The 21,081-nt window shown below is 38.8% G+C and overlaps 2 protein-coding genes across 3 annotated transcripts; both read right to left on the minus strand.

Moving 5' to 3' along the window:
* Positions 1-263: 263 nt before the first annotated feature.
* On the minus strand, positions 264-6,929 carry LOC112284075 (uncharacterized). 2 transcript variants are annotated; one of them, XM_024523594.3, is made up of 9 exons: positions 5,984-6,929; positions 5,244-5,709; positions 4,691-4,948; positions 3,874-4,550; positions 2,682-3,587; positions 2,345-2,530; positions 1,912-2,073; positions 969-1,717; positions 264-764 (listed from the first exon to the last, which is right to left on the minus strand). In XM_024523594.3, the coding sequence occupies exons 1-8, from the start codon at positions 6,164-6,166 to the stop codon at positions 1,235-1,237; spliced, it is 3,321 nt and encodes a 1,106-aa protein (XP_024379362.2). In that variant the 5' UTR covers positions 6,167-6,929; the 3' UTR covers positions 264-764; positions 969-1,234. The 2 variants fall into 2 exon arrangements, with proteins under 2 accessions (XP_024379362.2, XP_090107009.1); XM_090250883.1 differs by having other exon boundaries at positions 5,292-5,709; positions 5,984-6,310.
* Positions 6,930-14,257: 7,328 nt separating this feature from the next.
* LOC141045503 (uncharacterized) lies at positions 14,258-18,360 on the minus strand. Its single transcript, XM_073534627.1, has 5 exons — positions 18,352-18,360; positions 17,976-18,176; positions 17,209-17,306; positions 15,566-15,690; positions 14,258-15,192 (listed from the first exon to the last, which is right to left on the minus strand). Exons 1-5 carry the CDS (start codon positions 18,358-18,360, stop codon positions 14,552-14,554), a joined length of 1,074 nt encoding a protein of 357 aa, XP_073390728.1. The 3' UTR covers positions 14,258-14,551.
* Between the last annotated feature and the right edge of the window lie 2,721 nt (positions 18,361-21,081).

The raw sequence follows: 21,081 nt of genomic DNA on the forward strand, positions 1-21,081 counted from the left end.
GCGCATAGAAATTGACGAGGCAGGCAGCACATTGTTTCATACCATATCATCTTTCCAAGTTGCAGCAGGGGTGCGCGAGATGTTGGTAGAGTGCTGCTGCAGAACCAAGAAGATTTGACCATCTTCTTGGTTCCGCAGTCGTGACAACTTCGAGTTTGCGTGGATCATCATTCAAATGGATGTGTGAGAAGTTAGTGAGCCGCAATATTTTCATACCATACTCAAGCCATTTGCATTACATGAGGTTGACATGACTCAACATAGAAGAAAATAATTTCTCAGGCTGGTCCTTAGTTTCTCAGAGAACATCCGGAATTGCGTTGGAGCTCATGAAGAATTGGCTGTAGAGGTGCCACTTAACCCTTTGCTCCGGTTGATTCCGATATTTAAAGTCTACGTTTACAGAACCTGTCAACCTCACAAGCAGTCGTGAAATTTTCCATGAACACAAATTTATCAAGCCTAGTGTGAACTATCAAGAGGAACAATAGTTCCAAACGTCGCACAGATATGAACATCAAACCAGTACTCTGTAAATGGCAGCTACATCCACATACGAGGTGGATGGCACTAACAACTCAATTACAAACGCAGTACTATGGTCTGCTGGAAGATGCAGTGAGTTAGCGGATGATCCACGAGGAGTGGAGTAGAATTGAGGCACACTATGTACTTATCGACTTTTTTCGATCACTCATGCAAGATCTTATCAGAGAAGAGATACTAGCAAGTTGTCTCGCTTAAATCCTAAAACACGCAGTGATCTGCGCAGCACACATAGTGTGTACGTCAGTAGGGATGTAGGGCAAAGAAGAAATTAAAATCAACCAGAAAAAGCACATGATGCTCGCATGATCTAATGCGACAAGTGAGAGAGGGGAGGAACATTGAGGGTCATTCCTGGTGTATGTTCTAGATCTAAAAATGGAGTGGTGAACATCAGCATTAAGAAGGGCCTAGTACTGTACCTTAAACTTGATCTTCAGAAATGCGGCAGCACTCTCTGATCTGACGGCGGCAGATCTGGTGTAATAATTGTTTCCTGTCTCGAAAACCACTATCTCGATCTCTTCGTTTCTGGTATTCTCAGGGACCTCGATGTCACCTGCAGAGTTGTATCATTCTATAAGCAGAGATGCCCTTTGCTCCAGCGTGCCTTATGGCCCCACAACTAATCAGTATGGACTGAAAATGCTGGTCTTTGCTTACGCCTACCTAATTCAGGAGTGGGTCTCTAAGTAGGAGATCCCTGACCACACGGTGCAGAATTACGGGATGCGTATCTTTGTCCCCAATTCTCATAACTTGAGAGAAATTGATCAACAAGTTGTTTCCTCTCTGAGCTAGTCATTCTTGCGGATAACTGCTCACATCTAGCGCAAAATGGAGATAAATGTGGCTGTAAAAATGGGTGCTCGAGAAGCTCTGGGATACGTAATCGTTTTCCGCGATCCCAGGTTAAGCACTTTTTCATGATATCCAGCAACCAAGGACTTGTCACAGCTGGATAATTGATTTTGTGGTGTGGATTCGTGATGGCTTGAATTTTGGAGTAGAAGGAAAGCTCGGCAAATGGGGTATGCCCGTAAACCATCTGATATAGGATGCACCCTAAGGACCAAATATCTGATGCTCGACCTTGCTTGATTTCTAATCCTTCTTCATCCGTTTGATTCTGTAGACATGCTTCTGGAGACATGTAATTTAATGTGCCGGCCTGCACAAACGATGAGCTTGCATTAGCACGATGATAATCCAACAAATCCTAGTACACCTAATAATCCAACTCACAATAAGCACCATAATATCGAGCAGACATCAGATAAACAAAGTGTCAACTATCATAACTGGGACGGTAATTTAGCAGGCACCTTGTCGTTGATGTTACTGTATGCATAACACAGAGCATACCTGAGAATCCCGCACGATGTTGGTGGTGTCGTTTTGAATAGCTTTTGCAATGCCGAAATCGATGAGCTTCAATTCCCCTCTTACTAGCATAAAATTGGCAGGTTTCAAGTCAGAGTGGACTATACGCTCATCATGAATAGTTCTCACGGCCTCCAACATTTGCTGTCATTCCAATAAATAGCCAAAAATTATATATCTGTTTAATCAATGGTATCAAGCTGTCATCTAATGATGCAAAGCAAAATGATTCAGGAAGGCAGTGGGATTTCGGCGATAAATTCTTTTTAACAGCAAAAAATGACGAATTCTCACCATTAGAAGTGATATCTAATTTTGAAGTACTTTAACATACATCTGAGTAACATCCGAAAATTTCTAGTCCATTTAAGGATATGGCCCAACAATGCATTCAAAAGAAGTAAGAGAAATATACCTGCCAGTAGAAGCGAAGCCAATTCTCGTCAAGCTTGGATTCATTCATCATTTGCATTTCCTTACGCTTAGAGGCAAGCATGCCAGCCAAATCTATCTCCCCGTACTCCAGTACCATATAGATAAAAGCTTCTTCTGTGATCTCTCGGCCTTCCCATCTTTTCTCCAAAACCTTCTTGTTAGTGACCTGCACCAGGGAACTCCGTTGCAGGTCAACCCGAATACGAGCTGTGAGATTCCAAAAGCCATGTCTAGCCCCCAGTGGGATTTAGCAGGGAGAAAGTATGAATAAAATCAGCACAAGAACGGCATGGATGTGTGATTACATCTTAAATTACCTCAGAGTCAATGAGCTGGATAATATGTCGTTTCCCACGTAAAGCCTTCAGGTACTTGATTTCTTGATAAAATTCTTGTGCAGTTGACCAGTCTCGACCTTTCAAGTTGATACGCTTGAGAGCATATATGGAACAATTGGTAGCAATAACTTTGAAGACCTCACTGCTACCACCTTTTCCAATTTTTCCTAATTTTTGGTACCGGGTTCCGTTGACGTAGACAAAGTTCTCGTTCTCAGTTTCCGTCCGCATCTTTCTTTGTGGATGTTGGTTGTGAGGCGGATTATCCTGATTTTTTTCTTTGTTTTCTTTGAGGGTGTCGCAAGCTTTAGATGAGTGCGCTTCAAGGATATCACTTGCCAGAACCTCAGGAGAGGTTCCTGTAGATCTAGAGGTTGCCTTTGACAGCTCCTTACGATCGGACATCTCAGTTCCGCGATCCCCCTCCTTGGCATGTGGTTCACTGTGAGGTCTATGTTGCGATTCAACTCCATGAGAAGACGTCACAGCAGTCTTGTGCGAGACTTCACTTTGAGATGTCAATCCAGTTAACCCAGTCATACCACTAACTCCAGTAAGTGATGTACTTTCAGGAGGGACGGAGTTCATCTGGTGTCCAGAAGAGGGAGTTGGAGTTCTGGCATGTGTTGAAGTTTTCCAAATCGACCCAGAAGCATTCCTTTCACCTATACTGATGGAACTGAAAGAGTTGGACAGATGGTTAACTACATGGTCATCGGTAGAAGCAACGCTTTTCACATGATTGGTTGAGGGAGGAACGAGTCCATTAATTAACTCACTTTTGACTGCTTCGTTCACCTGCTTTAGAACAGCAGATTGGTATTTGGGACCATTCGATAGAGGGGAACCATTCGCTTCTATTTTTCCGTCCCGCGATCCTAAACTCTGGAGAAGACATCCATCAGTGTTTTGAGAACCACAAGATAGAAAGTCACACGCTAAAATTTTCAATAAATTCAATAAACTAATAGAGGTGTATGAAGCAATGGTTTGAAATCCTCATTCTCATAATGAATTTTCACAGGCCCGCAAACACTACAGTTACAAGTGAAGGTTAACAGAACTGATCATGTGGAAATACCACTTGATTTAAGAATTAACCATGAGAAACTAGACCATTCAATTGTCTGCTCTTGGGAGTTCATTTACAAATAAGCAAGTGGACCCTTACCGAGGGAGTACAGCGAGGTGGAAGGCCTCCAATAATTTTTGCCGACTTTAACTGCTCAGAAGAATTAGGTGATGTGAGGGCCACCGATCGTAAATCCCTTGATGATTTCCAAGCCCAAGGCTCTCTGTCATGACCAGTAGTGGCTTTCGCGCAGGAAACTACAGGAGGATGCCCGGCGGCATCCTGAGACCACTTCTCGCCAAGTTGCTCCGATGCATCGAACTCTGCTCCCGTCTCTCTCACTGTCAATCCCCTCCCCCGTCCACGTTCTCGCTCGACTGTCTTACCCCCTTTCATCACACTTTCGTAATCTTCCAAGGCGTTGACCACGGACGAATGTTGATCAGTGGCCACTCCGGTGAGAACTAGAGAGGAATCGATAACAGAGGGATCAGCATCAGCTTTTCGCTTCCGGTTCTCATTTAAATAGTCTTCGTCCGTTGGTAGTGCTACATTATGGTTTGACCCTGTATTGCTTTTATTGGATGAAACAGTTCCAGCCGCCGATGAAGCAGGTGCACTTGGTTGTGTATTGCTGTGATGATCCGTCTTTGTCGATCCATGCGGCACCTTTGGACTGCTCATCTCAACATTATCCGCTGATTTCTCAGAGCCAGGACTGTGGTCATCTTTAGAATAAGCCCTTGGATCATCCCTGCGTACCCTCAATGCTGGACCTGCAGTTACACAACAAGCAAGCTGAGGTCAAAATAAAGCACTTAGGAGCAAAAAACGACGCAGAAGAGACAAGCAGAGGCAATGATCAACAGGAGGACCACGCATTCGTGAGTCGCCCCTACAAGAGAATAGTGTTTACCGTAACTAGAGCCTTTTACACGCTTAAATATTTTATTTGCAAAGGCACTTCGGCGCTCTACAGAACCATCGTGATTGATCTCCGCTTCTTCCTCTCGAGGGCTGGCATTCCGTACAGTTTCACCAGCAACAGAAGTTTTTCTCTGCGAGTTATGGTCCGCAGCACATTTCCCCTCGTTTCCAGCTAGAGAGCTAATGGCAGATTCCTTGTCAGCAGTGATAACCCCTCCGCTATCTGACTTGGTGTGAACAAGGCGACCTGTCAAAAACTTTCCAGAAGTTTTAGATAACTAAATTGGTAATGCAACAAACAGCAGATGCTCCCTTAGATTCACAAACCCCTAAGAAAGCGCTCTTGCCATGCGTTAACTTCGAAGTACTATGAGAAACGTAACCAAAACACATTCTTTACACTCGAAATCATGTATCAAAAACAACTCAGTACTCACTTACCCTGCCAATATAATCGGAAAACACTAGTTTCTTGACTCACGGAGCACTGTTGCAAATGCAGGAGAACGATTACATAGACTGGTCTACTGGGGCACCATTACCTTCCACCATTGAAGACATTAACGGCGTTGAAGGAGAAACCTGTTTACCACATGCATCGTAGTTATCCTCTGCTAAACTCTCCACATGCCCTAGGGCAGGCGTTAATACACTGCTTATGTTCTTCTCGCGCTTACGTCCTTGACTTGCTGCATTCAAAACCTCCTTTGGAGTGACTCCAGAATTTGAGACTTCCTCATCCTTGTACACATGAACAGATGATTCGAAAGCATTTGGTGTATAACCGCGAAAGTGCAATTCGCCGGAATGATGTTCCGGTGTCGACACAGTTTTGTGAGTTGTCTGCTTCTGAGCGCCAACGTTCTTCAATTGCCCTAATTTTTCCCTCAGTTGTTCGAGGGACCTACCAGATTGCTTTCCACCATAACAATCATCAGCGAAGTTCTTCAGTCCACCCTTCTCGGTAGATCCAAATTTTACTTTGCACAAGGTCGCGGCTACGGGGGTCTGAAAGGATACAGAAATGAACATTACTGACAGAAAGGCTGGATGGGCAGAAGTGAGTGAGAATCGCCACTCTTCATGCGATATTCCTTGTTCTCAGTTTAACAGTAATAATGATCACAGTGAGTGTGCACATTGAGATGAACGTCCAACATGCTCTTACTAGAACTTCTCCAATCCTCCTTACCACAGATCATCGTACATTCTGGAACACAGAATGTATGACAAAACCCCTTGAAAGCAACGTATATTCCAAGGTTGAGCACAGCACCGATACCTGGTTGTTTAAAGACGACTCTTTCAAGGCGGTATGGGATTTATGTTCGCAAGTTGTTAATCCCCTGGTTCGAGTGAGGACTACTCCACCTGATCCGGGTTCAGGCTTGTGAATCCGGGGAACAAGATTCTCTTTCTCGAGGCTCGGGTCACATCTCGCCATGGCGCTTTCCGGGCCAACCATCCTACCTACCTTCGCACTGACCAGTCTCACTGTGCGTCAGTTCCGCCGTGGCCTCATTTAACACTGACATGCATTTTTGAGTTCGTAGTACAACATGTCCGAGTGGCCATCAGAATGAAGAGGTTCAGGCTCTGGGTTGCAAGCAGAGCCACCACATTGCAGCTTCCCACCGCACGGTCCAAAAATTCCAATTCACCACCGCAAATTTCGCATGATACATGGAAATTTGAACCCCCTAAGCGCGACCGACTGCAGGTCAACGCAAAAGACCTTTGTCGAAGAGAAGAAGAATTACGAGGTTACGACAGAACCTTCAGGAGCTTAAATTCCTCGTATAACTTCCGTGTCAGACTAGAAAACCTCCACAATTAACCTGTCCCTGAACGCGGCAACTTCATTCCTAGTCTTCACAAATCTACACAATCCAAACTATCCTAGAGCAAAGAAGTCGCTCCACATAAAATACGCGTGGAGCACCGGATTACATTACAATATCCTCCCAACTTCTGAATTCTCAAGGCAGCGTTCCTACTACAATACGAATAATTCATGTCATGACTACTCTCAGTAAAATCAGGCGTAAGCTACGATGGCAAATTCACCGAAACACGCTCACGGGTTCTAAAGGATACTCCAAAATCACTCTCCGCAACCCTACCGAGCGCTCTAGCACAGACATTGCGCACACCAAATTCCACTGCAAGCGGGCTCCAGCGCCTCCAACTACTACCGCCACGACTACTACAGTCCACCATGGAATGCGAAGGGAGAGAGCGAGGGAGGGATTGTGAGGAGGAGAGCCGGATCTGAGAGTTGTGGAGAGCTTAGATCGCGACGATGCCACAAAGGCGGGAGTTCTGACCGTTGGGGATGTATCGCGGGCTGGGTCGCAAGGACCCGGTTCCGCCCGTGGATGAAACATTTGAATTCCAGTCGAACGAGCGAACGAAGAATCGTGGAGGATGGAGGAGGAGGGGATCTCCTGCTCCCCGCATTGGAAATCGCTCCAGGCTTGGGCTTGGGCTTGGGGTTTGCTTTGCTTTCAGGCTTGGGCTTGGGCTTGGGGGTTGCTTTGCTTTCAGGCTTGGGCTTGGGCTTGGGGGTTGCTTTGCTTTCAGGCTTTGGCTTGGGCTTGGGGGTTGCTTTGCTTTCAGGCTTGGGCTTGGGCTTGGGGGTTGCTTTGCTTTCAGGCTTCGGCTTGGGCTTGGGGGTTGCTTTGCTTTCAGGCTTGGGCTTGGGCTTGGGGGTTGCTTTGCTTTCAGGCTTGGGCTTGGGGTTTGCTTTGCTTTCAGGCTTGGGCTTGGGGTTTGCTTTGCTTTCAGGCTTGGGCTTGGGGTTTGCTTTGCTTTCAGGCTTGGGCTTGGGGTTTGCTTTGCTTTCAGGCTTGGGATTTGCTTTGCTTTCAGGCTTGGGGTTTGCTTTGCTTTCAGGCTTGGGGTTTGCTTTGCTTTCAGGCTTGGGGTTTGCTTTGCTTTCAGGCTTGGGCTTGGGGTTTGCTTTGCTTTCAGGCTTGGGCTTGGGGTTTGCTTTGCTTTCAGGCTTGGGCTTGGGGTTTGCTTTGCTTTCAGGCGTGGGCTTGGGCTTGGGGTTTGCTTTGCTTTCAGGCGTGGGCTTGGGCTTGGGGGTTGCTTTGCTTTCAGGCTTGGGCACGTTGAGTTTGATTGAGTGAGATCCATCAGCAGGAGACATGAAAAGAAAGCACATTGGCGGGATTCTCCACACCCACCATTCTTTTCACGTCCATTTCGCTTGGAATCTTGTCTCCACTGCTTGTGCGTGTTCTTAATACGCTTCAGGAATTTCATCATGCTAGGGGTGTCTCCAAACAACTCGAACCAAATATTAAAACAACTTTGGTAAATGTTGGAACAAGAAATTCAATGATTGTCACTGGCTCTATATGGTGGTGCCCATAGATTTTCTTGAATATGAATTTCCTAAAGAATAAAAACATCTATTTTTTTGATTATTTACATTAAACTAATTTTTGTATAACACTTTGATTTTATTTTTAATCTTTTTAATCTAGAGATGGAATTTTATTTTTATTTTTTAAAATATAAAAATAAATTCTAAAATTAAATTAAAATAAAGTAAAAAATGAAAATAAGTAGTCTTTGGTTATATATTAGTGTAATCTTTATCTACTAGCAAAAACCCATGTAAACTTTACCTAAAAACTATACAATTTTAATTTGTGGTTGCTAAGTCAAAAAGTAACCACTTCTAAAGAGATATCCATCAAAAATAAATTATCAAATGAAAAAGTAAATACACACATAAGAATAGAACTATTTATGTTTCTTTGATATTTTTGGCAAATGCAATTTTTATTTACTACAACTTAAAAACCTAAGTTAAAGAAAAATTGAAATAAATTATATCTATAGTGGTGTTTATATTTGTATTATTTTTAAGATAAAGCATCTTGATCATTCTTAAAGAAGTGCTTAGTGAAAGTGAACATATAATCATCCATAACTATCATATTTATACTAAAATAAATATGTGAAGCTTCAAAAAATCTTTCTATAGTATGCATTTTTAAATCATTAACATCATTATTTTATGCAAATAAATTTGACCTATACTAAAATATTTATTTCTAAGTATCTTATCTTGATCTAATTCTAAATAGATACTTTAATTAAAAGCCTTTGATGTTAGATCTACTTTCATATATATTTAAAAAAATTAGTATGTTTCTTAGTGGATCTACAAATGTTGATCCATTTCTAATGTACAAATTAGAATTTTACTTATGTATATAAATTGTAAACATTGTATCAATCCTTATAAAAACTAGTACAATCAATGCTACACTAAAATAGAGAACATTAATTTATCTTTGATACTCTTTTCACTTACAAAAACCATCTTATCAATCAATTCAAAAATTTCATATTACTTTCTAATTTTTTAATTTTCTATACAATTATCTATCTCCTCAATAATTCTTTAACCATTCAAATATTTCAATGCATTGGACTAACTAAAATAATAGTTTTTATTACAATTACTAGGACTTATCTTCATGCAAAGAGATTCAATTATTATTATCTTTAGCTCTACTTTCAAAAAGCTCTTAAAAGTAACATGAATTTATAATGTACATCTGTAAGAGATCTTTGATAAATAATTAATTATAATTAGATTCATCTTTCAAATGCATATTTTTGGTCAACTTGTACACTTTCATATGAAATCAAGCCTTTGATTGTTGCAAAGAATCAACAACAATCTCCTCTCTTTAGCCTTTCATGACATTAAGAAGAATCTACTATAAATATCTACCAAAGACAATAATAATTTTGCCAAATATCTTATCAATGTTATTTATGTTATAAAAAAATCTATTAATTGCCTCAATATAATGGTAATGTTGCATTGGTACTTCATCTTAAATAATAAGAATAATTTTTTTAACATATTTGTATAAAAGGATTATTTTACAATATCAAAAACAAATCTTTATGGAGATTGAGTAAAAATTTAAATATATAGTATACAAATTGTCCATCACATAAAAGTTGTCCTGCAATTTTAAAGGAAGCAACATATAAAAAAATATTTTTATTACTTTGGAGCTTCATAATTGTTCTAGAATAAACAAATATTTTCATACTTTCTACTTGTCCTTCTAAAAAATATTACTTTCTAAAATATATCCAAGGCAAGGATATTCAAATATATGGTACACTACTCATCATTCAATTTTGGTACATATTTTTTTACTATTCCTTTTAGGTTGTAATAATCTCTTTTTATATATATATATATATATATATATATATATTATAAGCATTTAATTTGTAGCAACTTCATTCTAATTCCTTTTCTATTGCAATATTGGTAAAAAAATCAACAAGTATCTTCTTTGATTCTTAAAGGATATTATTAAGAAGAAATAGTCCATAATTTAATAACTTTCTTTTTTTTGGTCTCTCAATTCTATAATCTTAAGTCAATCAATAATCTACATCATTATAAAAACTTTCTTTAAACTTGTCATATATCTCTTCTAGATATGTATATATATATATATATATATATTGAAGAAGAATAACAACAAACAATGTTTTTAATTACTTTCTTGTTTTCATTATAGAATCTTTTTTCAAGTATTGATTCTATTCTTTATCATTCTTTAAGAGTCCCATTTCTAAGCATACATTCTTGAAAGCTAGATGGATCACTCCATTTATAGTCCACAAATCTTTAAATGAATGTAACTCACATACCACTATAAAAAAAAATTAAAGATAGAATCTTTCTTCTATAGTAGGAACAACAAAATATAATCTTACAATTGTAAATTTAAGTTGTCTTACTATCTACAAGCTAAGACTTCAAATATATCATCATTTGGATAAAAAACTACTTGATGCATTTCAAGAAGATGCAATGCTAATTTAACCACATTTAGACTTTCTTCATGTATTTTCATTTTAAAAAAATATCATGATGTCTATAAAGCTTTGATATATTGAGCATCAATATCTTGCTTTTAAAGAATATCAATATTTCATCCTCTTCATTTCTAATGTGTATTATTATACAATCATATCTTATAAAAATATATTTATAAATATATTACAAAATATAAATTGAAGCACAATCTTCAATATTGAAATGATAATTATACATTTTATTAAGAGCAAGACTGTCTAAAATATTTCAATTGTCTACAAAATAATTGGTAATATTGAAAACTCATTTATTGTTATTTCTATAATATTAAAAATAGCCATCATTATTTATTAATTATATATATATATATTAATATTCTTTTAAATATATCTTTTCACATATTCTATCCATTATACATAAAACTTGTATATTTTGAGGTTTATATGGACCATAAACCTTATAAGTGTTAATTGTCTCAAATAACAACAGATTGTCTTCTTAAATAAGAAACTATGTACAAATAATTCTACCAATATTGATTGGATCTTTTATTATTTTATTATTTTATTATTTTATAAATAATAATAAATAATTAATAATAAAGTAAAATAAAATAAAACAAAAACCAAGAAGCATATGTGCAAAAGACCTTACTTTTGAAACTTAATAATATGTATTTTTATTAGCACATGACTTCAAAAAATAACACTTAAAAACATCTTCAATCAATGTACAATACTTGAATTTAAATATTCTTACTACCAAATTAAAATAATCTTTGAGTCTTTCCCCTAAAAAGAACGCATTTGAAATCTCTGGCTACCAAGTATTTGCAATCATTATTTCATATATATCTCAATGTTGAAAGTGTTAAATAATGGCCATAAAATCTTGAAATATTTTAAATAGGTTTCTTTCACTTCTAGAATGAAATGATAGAAGAATTATCTTCCCTTCTAGATTTTGCATATCAACTTCATAGTTTTTCACATCTCCAAAAATATTTGCTAATCCTTGATATATATTTGTACATAACTTATCTTAATTCATGCTCAAGTATCTCAATGAATTTTATTCCATTCGTAATGGAATATATATTTGTACATAACTTATCTTAATTCATGCTCAAGCACCTACTATAAATTCTTATAGCAATTTCTACATTGTAAGATGATTAAGTACTTGTTATATTTTTAAAATAGTTAGTATAAATGAACCTTTTTTTTAATAGTACATATAATTTATGTATTTCTATTCCCATCTTCATTGGCATATATATCATTATATTTCATTTGGACATGCTATCCACATTCTTCATGTGAAAAATGAAAAACATAATAGAATGACAAGTATATAGGATATCTTTCATGGATTAATCACAATGGACTTCTTCTCCATCAAAGAGCTATATCTCTCATCATTTTTGCCTTTGTTCCATTACCAAGAACAACAACAATAACAACCTCATTAGAAATTGAAAGATTATGATGTCTTTTGTGAATATCTTTACTAAAATAACAATGGACATGTACATCATCACTATTCTCTTCTCTTTTCCTTATTTTAGACAATATTTTATGAGCTTGTTGACAAAGTATGAAAAACATGTAATATTTTTTTAAACATTTTTGAAGCTCCTACATTGTCTAGATTGACAAATTGGCATTACATACCATCATTGTTTAATGTGTAATGTTGGGATCATAAATGTAAAGCTGCATATAACTTACTTTTATACCAAATTTAGGTAAAAGAACACCAATTTGATGCTAAAGCTTTCTAAGTATACAAGACCTTATGGAATATATCCTTACAAGAGAGTATTGCCAACTTTTACACCAAGCAATGTAAATGTGTGTATTCCATTATATTGTGAAATAATCTTCTAAAATTCTTTGTTCTTTTCATCTTGTCTATCAAGAAGTTATCTACTTAACAATAGGAGATCTTCAAGAAGCAAAAATTCAACCTTTCTATAAAGACTACATGTATCAAATTGTAAGTTTAATTTTGTTAATAGCAAGATTTATTCGTCTATCTAATGGAATCCTTTGCAATATGGATATTGATCATCTACATTTTTAATGTTATAAAAACCTTCCAATATTTCTTTTTTGTTATAATGTTCAAAAGCAAGTTGCACCACTTGTTCACCAATTTCTCTATTATGTTCTATAGCTTTTTTTTTCTTGATATGTATGTAGAGTTGCTTCCTCTTGTATTCTTCACTTTTGTTATCCAATTTCTCAAGAATTGCATATAGGTACAACATTTTTATTTCTATTAACCACAATACTATTAGTTGGTCATATTTTTAATTTTTTTAATTTAGTGTAATTTTTAATAAAATTATTGAACTTCTCATACATATCGCACCACTTCCAATACAATTGGGATTTGAGGTTTTGATTTGCACTATTCTATTTAAGTTTATATTTATTGATTTAGAAACTTTTATTTCATGTTTTAAATTGCTTTATAACAATAAAAACTCAATGTCTTTTTGTGTATGTAATTAAAAACTTTTATAAAAAAAATTTGCAAATCTTTGATGTATAATATTATTAGTTGTCTTAGTTTAGTTCTTTTTAATTTTGGTTTTCTTTTATATATTTCTTTAGTTTACTTTACACTTAAATCCTACCAAATCATACCAAATCATACCAAATCATGTTAAAATTTAATTAACTTCCATAGAATTTCTATTTTTTGATTTGAAAAATCAATAAAGAAAATATACCATATCAATGTCCACATTTTAAAAGCCACATTCATGTGCACACAAAACTTTGTTACAATTCTTTGCAGTAAATCTACATGCCTTTGTTTTGCTGGTTGTGTACCATCTTTCTTCTGTTGATATTAGGGTACAAATCTTTTACAACTTTGTTATGCAATGGATGAGAAGTAGACTTCCCATCAACTCAGGGTCTATTCTTTATTGCAATTGCACAATAACATCTCAATAATCAAAATGACAAAAATTTAAGTCTTTGGGCTTCTTTGCATCAATGCTCATTGTATTACATAAATATTGACAATAATTGATTGATTTTGTGAGTTTTCACTATCCATAAATATCTTATCATGTTTCTTTGTGCAATATTGTTTAGAAAGCATGATCAGATTCTAAGTTTTTCCTAAATAACTCTCCAATGCAAAGGCCATAACAAATCTTTTCTTTTTTCTTTACTTGAATTCTTTTCTAACTATATCTATCAATTCAAACATGTCAATTCGAAACTGTATCCATCATAGCTGGATCTTTTCGTTTTTTCAATTCTTTAGCACAACATACTTGAAATGCAACTCTATTGAAGGTGCATCCTAATCCATGTATTATTTTAATCTGATGTGTACAGGTCCATGCACCCTACATATCCTACCAAATTCTTTGGCGAGACATCATTAGCAAAGTCTTCATTATGTTGTATGCAGGACATTTTGCTAGGCATAAAATGACATTCTTTAGGAACTGTATTCTCCTTCATCCTATGTCTTTGCCATTCAAGAAGTAAACAAAGAGTACAGTTGGCTTTGATTTTCACCAATTTCTGCTCACATCTTCGTGAATTTAACAAAAATCATTGAGCAGCTAACACATGCCAACACTAAAAATACTGATAAGATAACTCTTGAAGTCAATTCCACACATGTCGAAGCTTACAAAAAGAACAAGTCGACCCTGAACAATATCTTGAATTAAGGATCTAATTACAATCTTACAAGACTTTGTGCTTACTTCAGTCAACTTGCTTATCTATATCCTCCGACCTCATATCATCACTGCGCTGCAAAACACTGCTACGATTACCAACGTGTTCTTCCTATATTTGACGTTTAAAACAGCTGTCCCATCTCAGCACCGGAACCTTCACAAGACGATATAAAAATCCAAAGTGACGCTACAAATGTAACACAGATGAAAGCAATTTAGGAACTTTTCATAACAGTTTCGATGGCTTCATTTTACAGTTATTTCAACCGATTCGCAGGCACGTGTTGTGCCAGGCCAGGTCCAAAGATCACACAACCTTCACCTGTAGTACCCAGCGCATCGAATTGAGGCACATACGGTGTAGAATCAACTGGACTTACCTCCTGGCTCTCAATCTTTTGGGAAAGGCTAGTGCTAGACATCTCAGGTCGTGAACTTGTGCTTGCCTGCTCCTGGCTTTCAATCTTTTGGGAAAGGCTAGTGCTAGGCATCTCAGGTCGTGAACTTGTGATTGCCCGCTCCTGGCTCTCAATCTTTTGGGAATGACTAGTGCTAAGCATCTCAGGTCGTGAGCCTGTGCTTGCTTCCTCCTCCTGGCTCTCAATCTGTTGGGGAAGGCTAGCGCCAGGCGTCTCAGGTCGTGTGCTTGTGTTTGCTTGCTCCTCCTGGCTCTCAATCTGTTGGAGAAGGCTAGCGCTGGGCATGTCACTTGTGCTTGCCTCCACTTCCTGGCTCTCAATCTGTTGGGGAAGGCTAGCGCTAGACATCTCAAGGCGAGCAACTGTGTTTGCCTCGTGCTCCCTCTCAATCTGTTGAGGAAGGCCGACTTCTGCATTCCGATCCACGCGAGCTACATTCTCAACAGCAAGCAACGGAGGCAGAGGTTCTGGAACTTGATCTGCATGCAGAATCACGAATGTAGTTAGTACCTAAGAGAACAACTTTCATATCCCTCCAATGTACCAACAGCTACCTCAGCATTGCATCCTACAAGTGGATGGAACACGTTATCCAATACCGAGGCATATATTCAACAGTCGTCCCACATGAAGTTAGTTAGTGCCTCTAATAACGGGAAGCAAGAACCTCCACACCACTGCAGGACAGCGAACCCAGTCCACTAATACGGAGACAATCAAATTTATAAACAACCAAGCAACTTACGTGCTTCAGATTTCCTTGAATAAACTTGTGTGAAGCTACAAATTCAAAAAAAACAGCACGAAATTCAGTTTAAAAAACCGCGATATTTATGTCGTTCTTGAACGTACCTCGTGGAGGGATATCCGGTTCAAAGTCGTCAATAGGATCCCATATCTTACCGAGCGTCTTTGGAATTGAATGTCCAGACTGCGAAAAGGCAGCACCAAACTGCTCGAGGCCATCCCTTTTAGGCCTGCCAGTGTAAACAAACATTGAAACTAGAGTCAATCCGCCTATCGGTTCTTATGGAGAGCGAGACTCATTTTGATCTCATACAATTGAGATGAATCAATTTGTATCCTTGAACTCTATACCCCATCATGCAATTAATGAAAAGGAGTAAAAAATGCAATGAAGAAAAATCAGACTGAACCAAGCATATCAGAAAATATGAAAGATTCTTGCAATCAAGTGGAAATTACACCACTATCTTAGTTTCTATTGGTGTGAAAGGAAACTTTGAAAAATGTAAAGTTACTTCGACGGCAGAGTGGCCCTAAAATGAGAAAATTTGTTGTTATCACATGAATATTAAAGCAAGAATTTTAAACATTTAAAACAAAAAAAAAACAAAAAAAAAAAAAAGGCACTTTTGAGGTTCCTATCAACGACCCCGACTATCTAGATTTCACAGCCCTTTGCAGGTGACCCTTGGAGTAAATGCCGAAGCTATTTAACGCAGAATGCCAACACGTAATGAAACGTAACAAGTTGGCACTCTGGACCAGCTCAACCCTAACAACAGCGCGGCACTTGAATTCTAACTAACGAGCCTTGCAGAGACGCAAAATTAGCAGCAAAGAGGTTAGCCATACCCCTTACGAAACTGACCGGAAAGCCCAAAACGTCAGCCTTCTTAAAGATGTATCATACGTGAAAATGAACTACAACCCACCGGACTGGAACAAGGAATTCTACTAGAAACAAACACCCAATCAAACACAAACACGCGAAACCTACAAAGTTAACATAATCGCAAAGCCCTTTCAAACAAGAGAACCTAGGGTTAGAAGGGAAGGGCAACACCGCTGACCTCGGGAAGAAGAAGAAACGCACGCAAAGAACTGCGAGAACCAGCACTAATAGAACCAACTGACCGACCACGAACCAGGATAACGGTGCCATCTTGATCGCACAGCTGAGACGATAGACAGCACCGAGTAGAGCCGAAACAAGGAATGAAAGCAACAATCAGACGCTGCACAAGGAGAATTGGGAAATGCTCCCTGGCAAGAGCAATGCAAGGCGATCAACGATTCTGCAGGGAATTCGCGCTCACCGAAATTAACCAGGGGAATGTGCCGGGAGCACAGCCCCAACCAGTGTCACGGCAAGTAATTGGTAGGAGAAAGAATTACAGCTACATGACCCAGCAGGAAGCGCAAATTGTTATTATGCAACCTTCATTCCAATGTGACCCAAGAGACCCACAGAGCAGAGTCGAGTGAGAACCTTTAAAGGAGGAAAATAAAGAACAGTAAAAAGAGAAAACGAGATGAAAACAAAGAAGAGAAACTATGTGTAGGAAGAGAAAAAATTCCTTGGGATGAATGAAAACACTGGTGCGAGAACTGAAATAGAGAAACCTCGAAGGACTCAACCCACAGAAGTCGTAAATCAGATCAACTTCCAGGAAGGGATCAAACTGCATACACAGGTGTCGTATGACACTCGATTCAGGCACGCGTTTTTGACGTTCACGCTACTCAACCTTAGAACTGTGTCGAGCACCGCCAAGTTGCCCACACCTTCTCGAATGATGAAATGCGCCGCCCAAACCTTGCATCCTGTCTGCAAGTCCAAGACTTCCTACAAGCACCTCGCGCTTCATACATGAGCCTGAGTGTCATAGTGAGATCCAAAAAAACATACGAGTTGTCCAGAACCAAAAGGCTACAATAGGACCGACTTCACCATTTGTAACACATCAATCCAAACCTGCGAACCCTACAAAAGTTTACACTATCAAACTACTCGTGCAGTAGATACGGAGGGAAACTAGTGTCTCAGTCGAGATGCCACCTCAAAGTGAATAGGACCTGTGCAAGTGGCCTGCAAACTCTTGAATAGATTAAAAAGATACACACACACACAAACACCAAGTCAAAGCCCTGCTTCCTTCTTGTGCGATGTTGTTGAGTTTAATGCATCCAGTAGATGAGTTTCACAATGAACGAGTGGCTGGTACCCGTTGATATACGAACTACAGACACTCGTTCGATGTGAAACTCTTCGAGTGATCACTCCAGGGACTAGCACCGCACACCCAGCAACAAACCCAGTTCCTGCGAAAAAATCAACCGCAACTAATACGAACTCGACAGAAAGCTTAAGTTAGAGCGTCTGCGAGACGACAGCAAAAGGATAAGTGGCTTGTGAAAGTGAATGGCCCAGGGCTGCATACGAAATTTTCTGCACAAAACTCGGAAGTATCGAAAGGACTATTAGAGAAGAATTCCTCAAAAGGTGCAAACTTACACAAACAACAGATAGAACCTCAGCTGAACATGTGCCCAGAGATGTAAGACATGTTCTCTGGCATCGGAAGAAGCGGTTGACTGAGACAACACACGATGCGATAAGCTTTTTTCCTAATTCAAACCATCGAGCATCGAGCTGTTGCTGCAGCTGGGCCTGCCATCGCCCTGTTTGAGGTACTGATTGAATGCTACCGGTGGCCTAAATCCTAAGTGTGAATCCTCTTAGGACGGAAAGTTTTCACCGTTTCTAAAATCAAATCCCAAAAATAAATCCCACATAAGCAAACATCTGGAATCTCTACTCATGAGTCATGTCTGTGTCACCTTTGTATCCTTAATCGTGTCAAAGAAAGGAAAAATATTGATGTACCAACAAAGATCATGGCTGAATTTGCTAGAAACAAATCGTAAGTTTTCTACAGAAAAAATTCCCTTATTCTTGTGCTATGATGCCCACTATTACAAGTTTAAGGACATAGTTCCACCTAAGCAAGCAACTTCAAAATAGAGAAGAGACTAAAAATTGTCCACTTGGTAGACAGCTTTTAACTTCTCACCAACCAAGTGTTGATATGACGGTGGTTGTCAGTAAAACCTAATCTACTCCAATTTAAGTTCGTGTTTCTATTCAAAGAATTTAAATAAATATTGGATGAGTAATATTATTAAGAATATGTGATTAAAGATATAATTACTAATTATTTTTCATTCATCGTAGCGTTGTTAATGTAAATAATACAATATATTCAAAATTCAATAGAATTGCTTTCTTTACAATGAATTCTAAGGCAAGTATAATATTGATTTTGATTCAATGTCTTGTAATTGATACAACCCTCAGTATTTTTTGTCAACTATTTAAAAATACATATTTGTTTACTTGATATATTTCAGAAACCATTTTAGATCAATATTATAATTTAAAACTACTCTTGTTAACGAAGACACCACTAGGCTATTAAAAAATACATCTTTAGCATCCACAATGGAAATGAAAAGAAATAGTAGGAAGGGCTTACAAGAAAAAATCATAAATTAGAATGACTAGCACAAAGTCTTGTTGTCAAGAGTCAAGTTGAGAAAGGTGAAAGGATACGCATCCGATGGCTCTTACACCCTATGAATTAATCTTCTAGAGGTCGCAGTTGAAGTGGGATCTGTCACAAATATCCAGCCAGTATAAGATCTAGACATCTTACAGATGCGCTGCGCCACATTTTGTAAATAACCAAAAAAAAAAAAAAAAAAAAAACTAAATGTGTTCATGCTGGTGGTGTTTTTACAAATAAATAAATAGCAGCAAAGTAACAGTCTGGTCCAGAGAAAATTAATATTTTAGCATACAGTACACAGACCTCAAGACCATCTTCCTCTTAAAATCGGCACCATAATTCCATCGTCCAAGTAACGGAATGTACTTAGTTTGCATGAGGTCTTTCACCATCTCAGGTATATCTTCTTTGTACGTCACATTGTTTTCTGGCAATATCATGTATGACGACGATAGTTCCATCCAGGGACAGGTGAAAAAAGAAGCAATCCTTGCAGGTTTCATTGCCAAAGCCCGTTTCATTAAAAAAACTTGCTCTGAGCAGATACGTCGTGTCTGGTGTTACTGGCGAAGCGTAACAATGCTTGGCATGAGAGTTATTGAAGTATCTCTGGATGATAACTAAGATAAGCATTGTTGGCAGTTTCACCATATCGAACCCCAGCATAATTCTGTTCCGTTTCAATTTATCCAGTGTCCAAATAACGAACCCTCCTGAATCCCTTAAAGGCGACCCCTTTAGCTTAGGCACTGCTCCTTCGCCACCAAGAGGTAGACAGACTCCCAGAAAACCAACAGCTAGCCATGCAGCCGAATCCCGCAGCTGCTATCTTTGCACCGTCCCGTCCGGACTGGTCACCCGAACCCGACCCTCGAAAACATCCACCATGGTATTGCTCAAAGCAAATATCACACTCTTCCCCTCCACTATCCTCTCATAAAACCGCAGCATGAACGCTCTGCACGGAACGCTGTCCACGGTCCGAATCGGCGCCAGCACTACGGACACGCCTACCTGCAGGAAGGCCCGGGACATTCCAAGCAACCCCTCCCCGGTCTTCGTTCCCTTGTCCACTTTGCAAGCTGACAACACAGCTGCATGACCTCTAATGCATCTCACGTCGTTGCCATAATCTCCGGGGTGAGGAACTCCAGGTCAGCGTCACGATTTGACGAGGAGTTGCTTCCAGAAGCTGCTTCGACATCGCATTCACCACTGCGGGACAGGAACAATACACAATTGGGGTACTCGGAGTTCACCTCGCCATGGCTTGCGATGTGACACCAGGAACTCGACTTCATGACTGCTGCGACGTTCTTCAAAGTAGCCTGTTCTCGCGTAAGAGTAACAACTGAGGCTTCATCAAGCCTGGTGGTAGTGGCAATGGGGGTGACCTCCTTTACTGAGTCGTCCAGAGGGTCCTTGGTTATTCCCAACGGTCTAGGATCGGCCACGAGAAGTTTTGGGTTGGTTGATGACGCTGTGGTTGTCGATCTTGTAGCAGTGTATTTGTTCGTAGCCCATCCGAGGGTGCGTCAGGAGGAGGCAGTGCCAATTGGGTGATTCAGGATCAAGTGATTCGCTTTCTTTTCTGCAGATTTGAGTGCTGCGAAGGGGATAAATGACAACCCTTGCAACAGACAGTTTCCACTGTATCCAAAGCTGGAGTGCACCACGACATTACCATGCTATATTACATCATTTCGTGAAATGTTTCTTTTTGGTATGGTAACGGTATATGTGTATGCATTCTGAAAGGGAAACAAGACCATCAACAAGAACTTACCTCATGTGGAATAAAGATGAGTGGCTCCTCTTCGACCAACTGATCATCAAAGGGCTTGATGAGAAGCTGGTATAGTGCGTTTATTTTCTTACTGTCTGGATATGGTAAGTTCCGTAGGTACTTGATATGTTTCTCGAATACAATTTTGGCTTCAAACGGCTGTGTATTCTGGAGGATAAAGTCGGAGTGAGACTCTGTCGACCGTGGCCCGAACTTCCATTGAAACTCCTCCTTCATACATCTAGAATGCTCGTCATCAGTCAGGA

The sequence above is a fragment of the Physcomitrium patens genome, chromosome 6, assembly GCF_059467195.1.
Source record: "Physcomitrium patens ecotype Gransden chromosome 6, ASM5946719v1, whole genome shotgun sequence".
NCBI lineage: Eukaryota > Viridiplantae > Streptophyta > Bryopsida > Funariales > Funariaceae > Physcomitrium > Physcomitrium patens.

Bases quoted from the DNA above. Each gene is read 5' to 3' on its own strand.
- LOC141045503 (XM_073534627.1), bottom strand. The intron at 17,307-17,975 runs GTAAGTTTGCAC...AGGTGCTTGTAG, and splicing joins AGGTTCTATCTGTTGTTTGT to GAAGTCTTGGACTTGCAGAC. The intron at 15,193-15,565 runs GTACGTTCAAGA...TTCTGCATGCAG, and splicing joins ACCGGATATCCCTCCACGAG to ATCAAGTTCCAGAACCTCTG.
- LOC112284075 (XM_024523594.3), bottom strand. From the start codon at position 6,166: ATGGTTGGCCCGGAAAGCGCCATGGCGAGATGTGACCCGAGCCTCGAG. The intron at 4,949-5,243 runs GTAATGGTGCCC...AGTTTTTGACAG, and splicing joins AATGTCTTCAATGGTGGAAG to GTCGCCTTGTTCACACCAAG. The intron at 2,531-2,681 runs GTAATTTAAGAT...TCCCTGGTGCAG, and splicing joins TCCAGCTCATTGACTCTGAG to GTCACTAACAAGAAGGTTTT.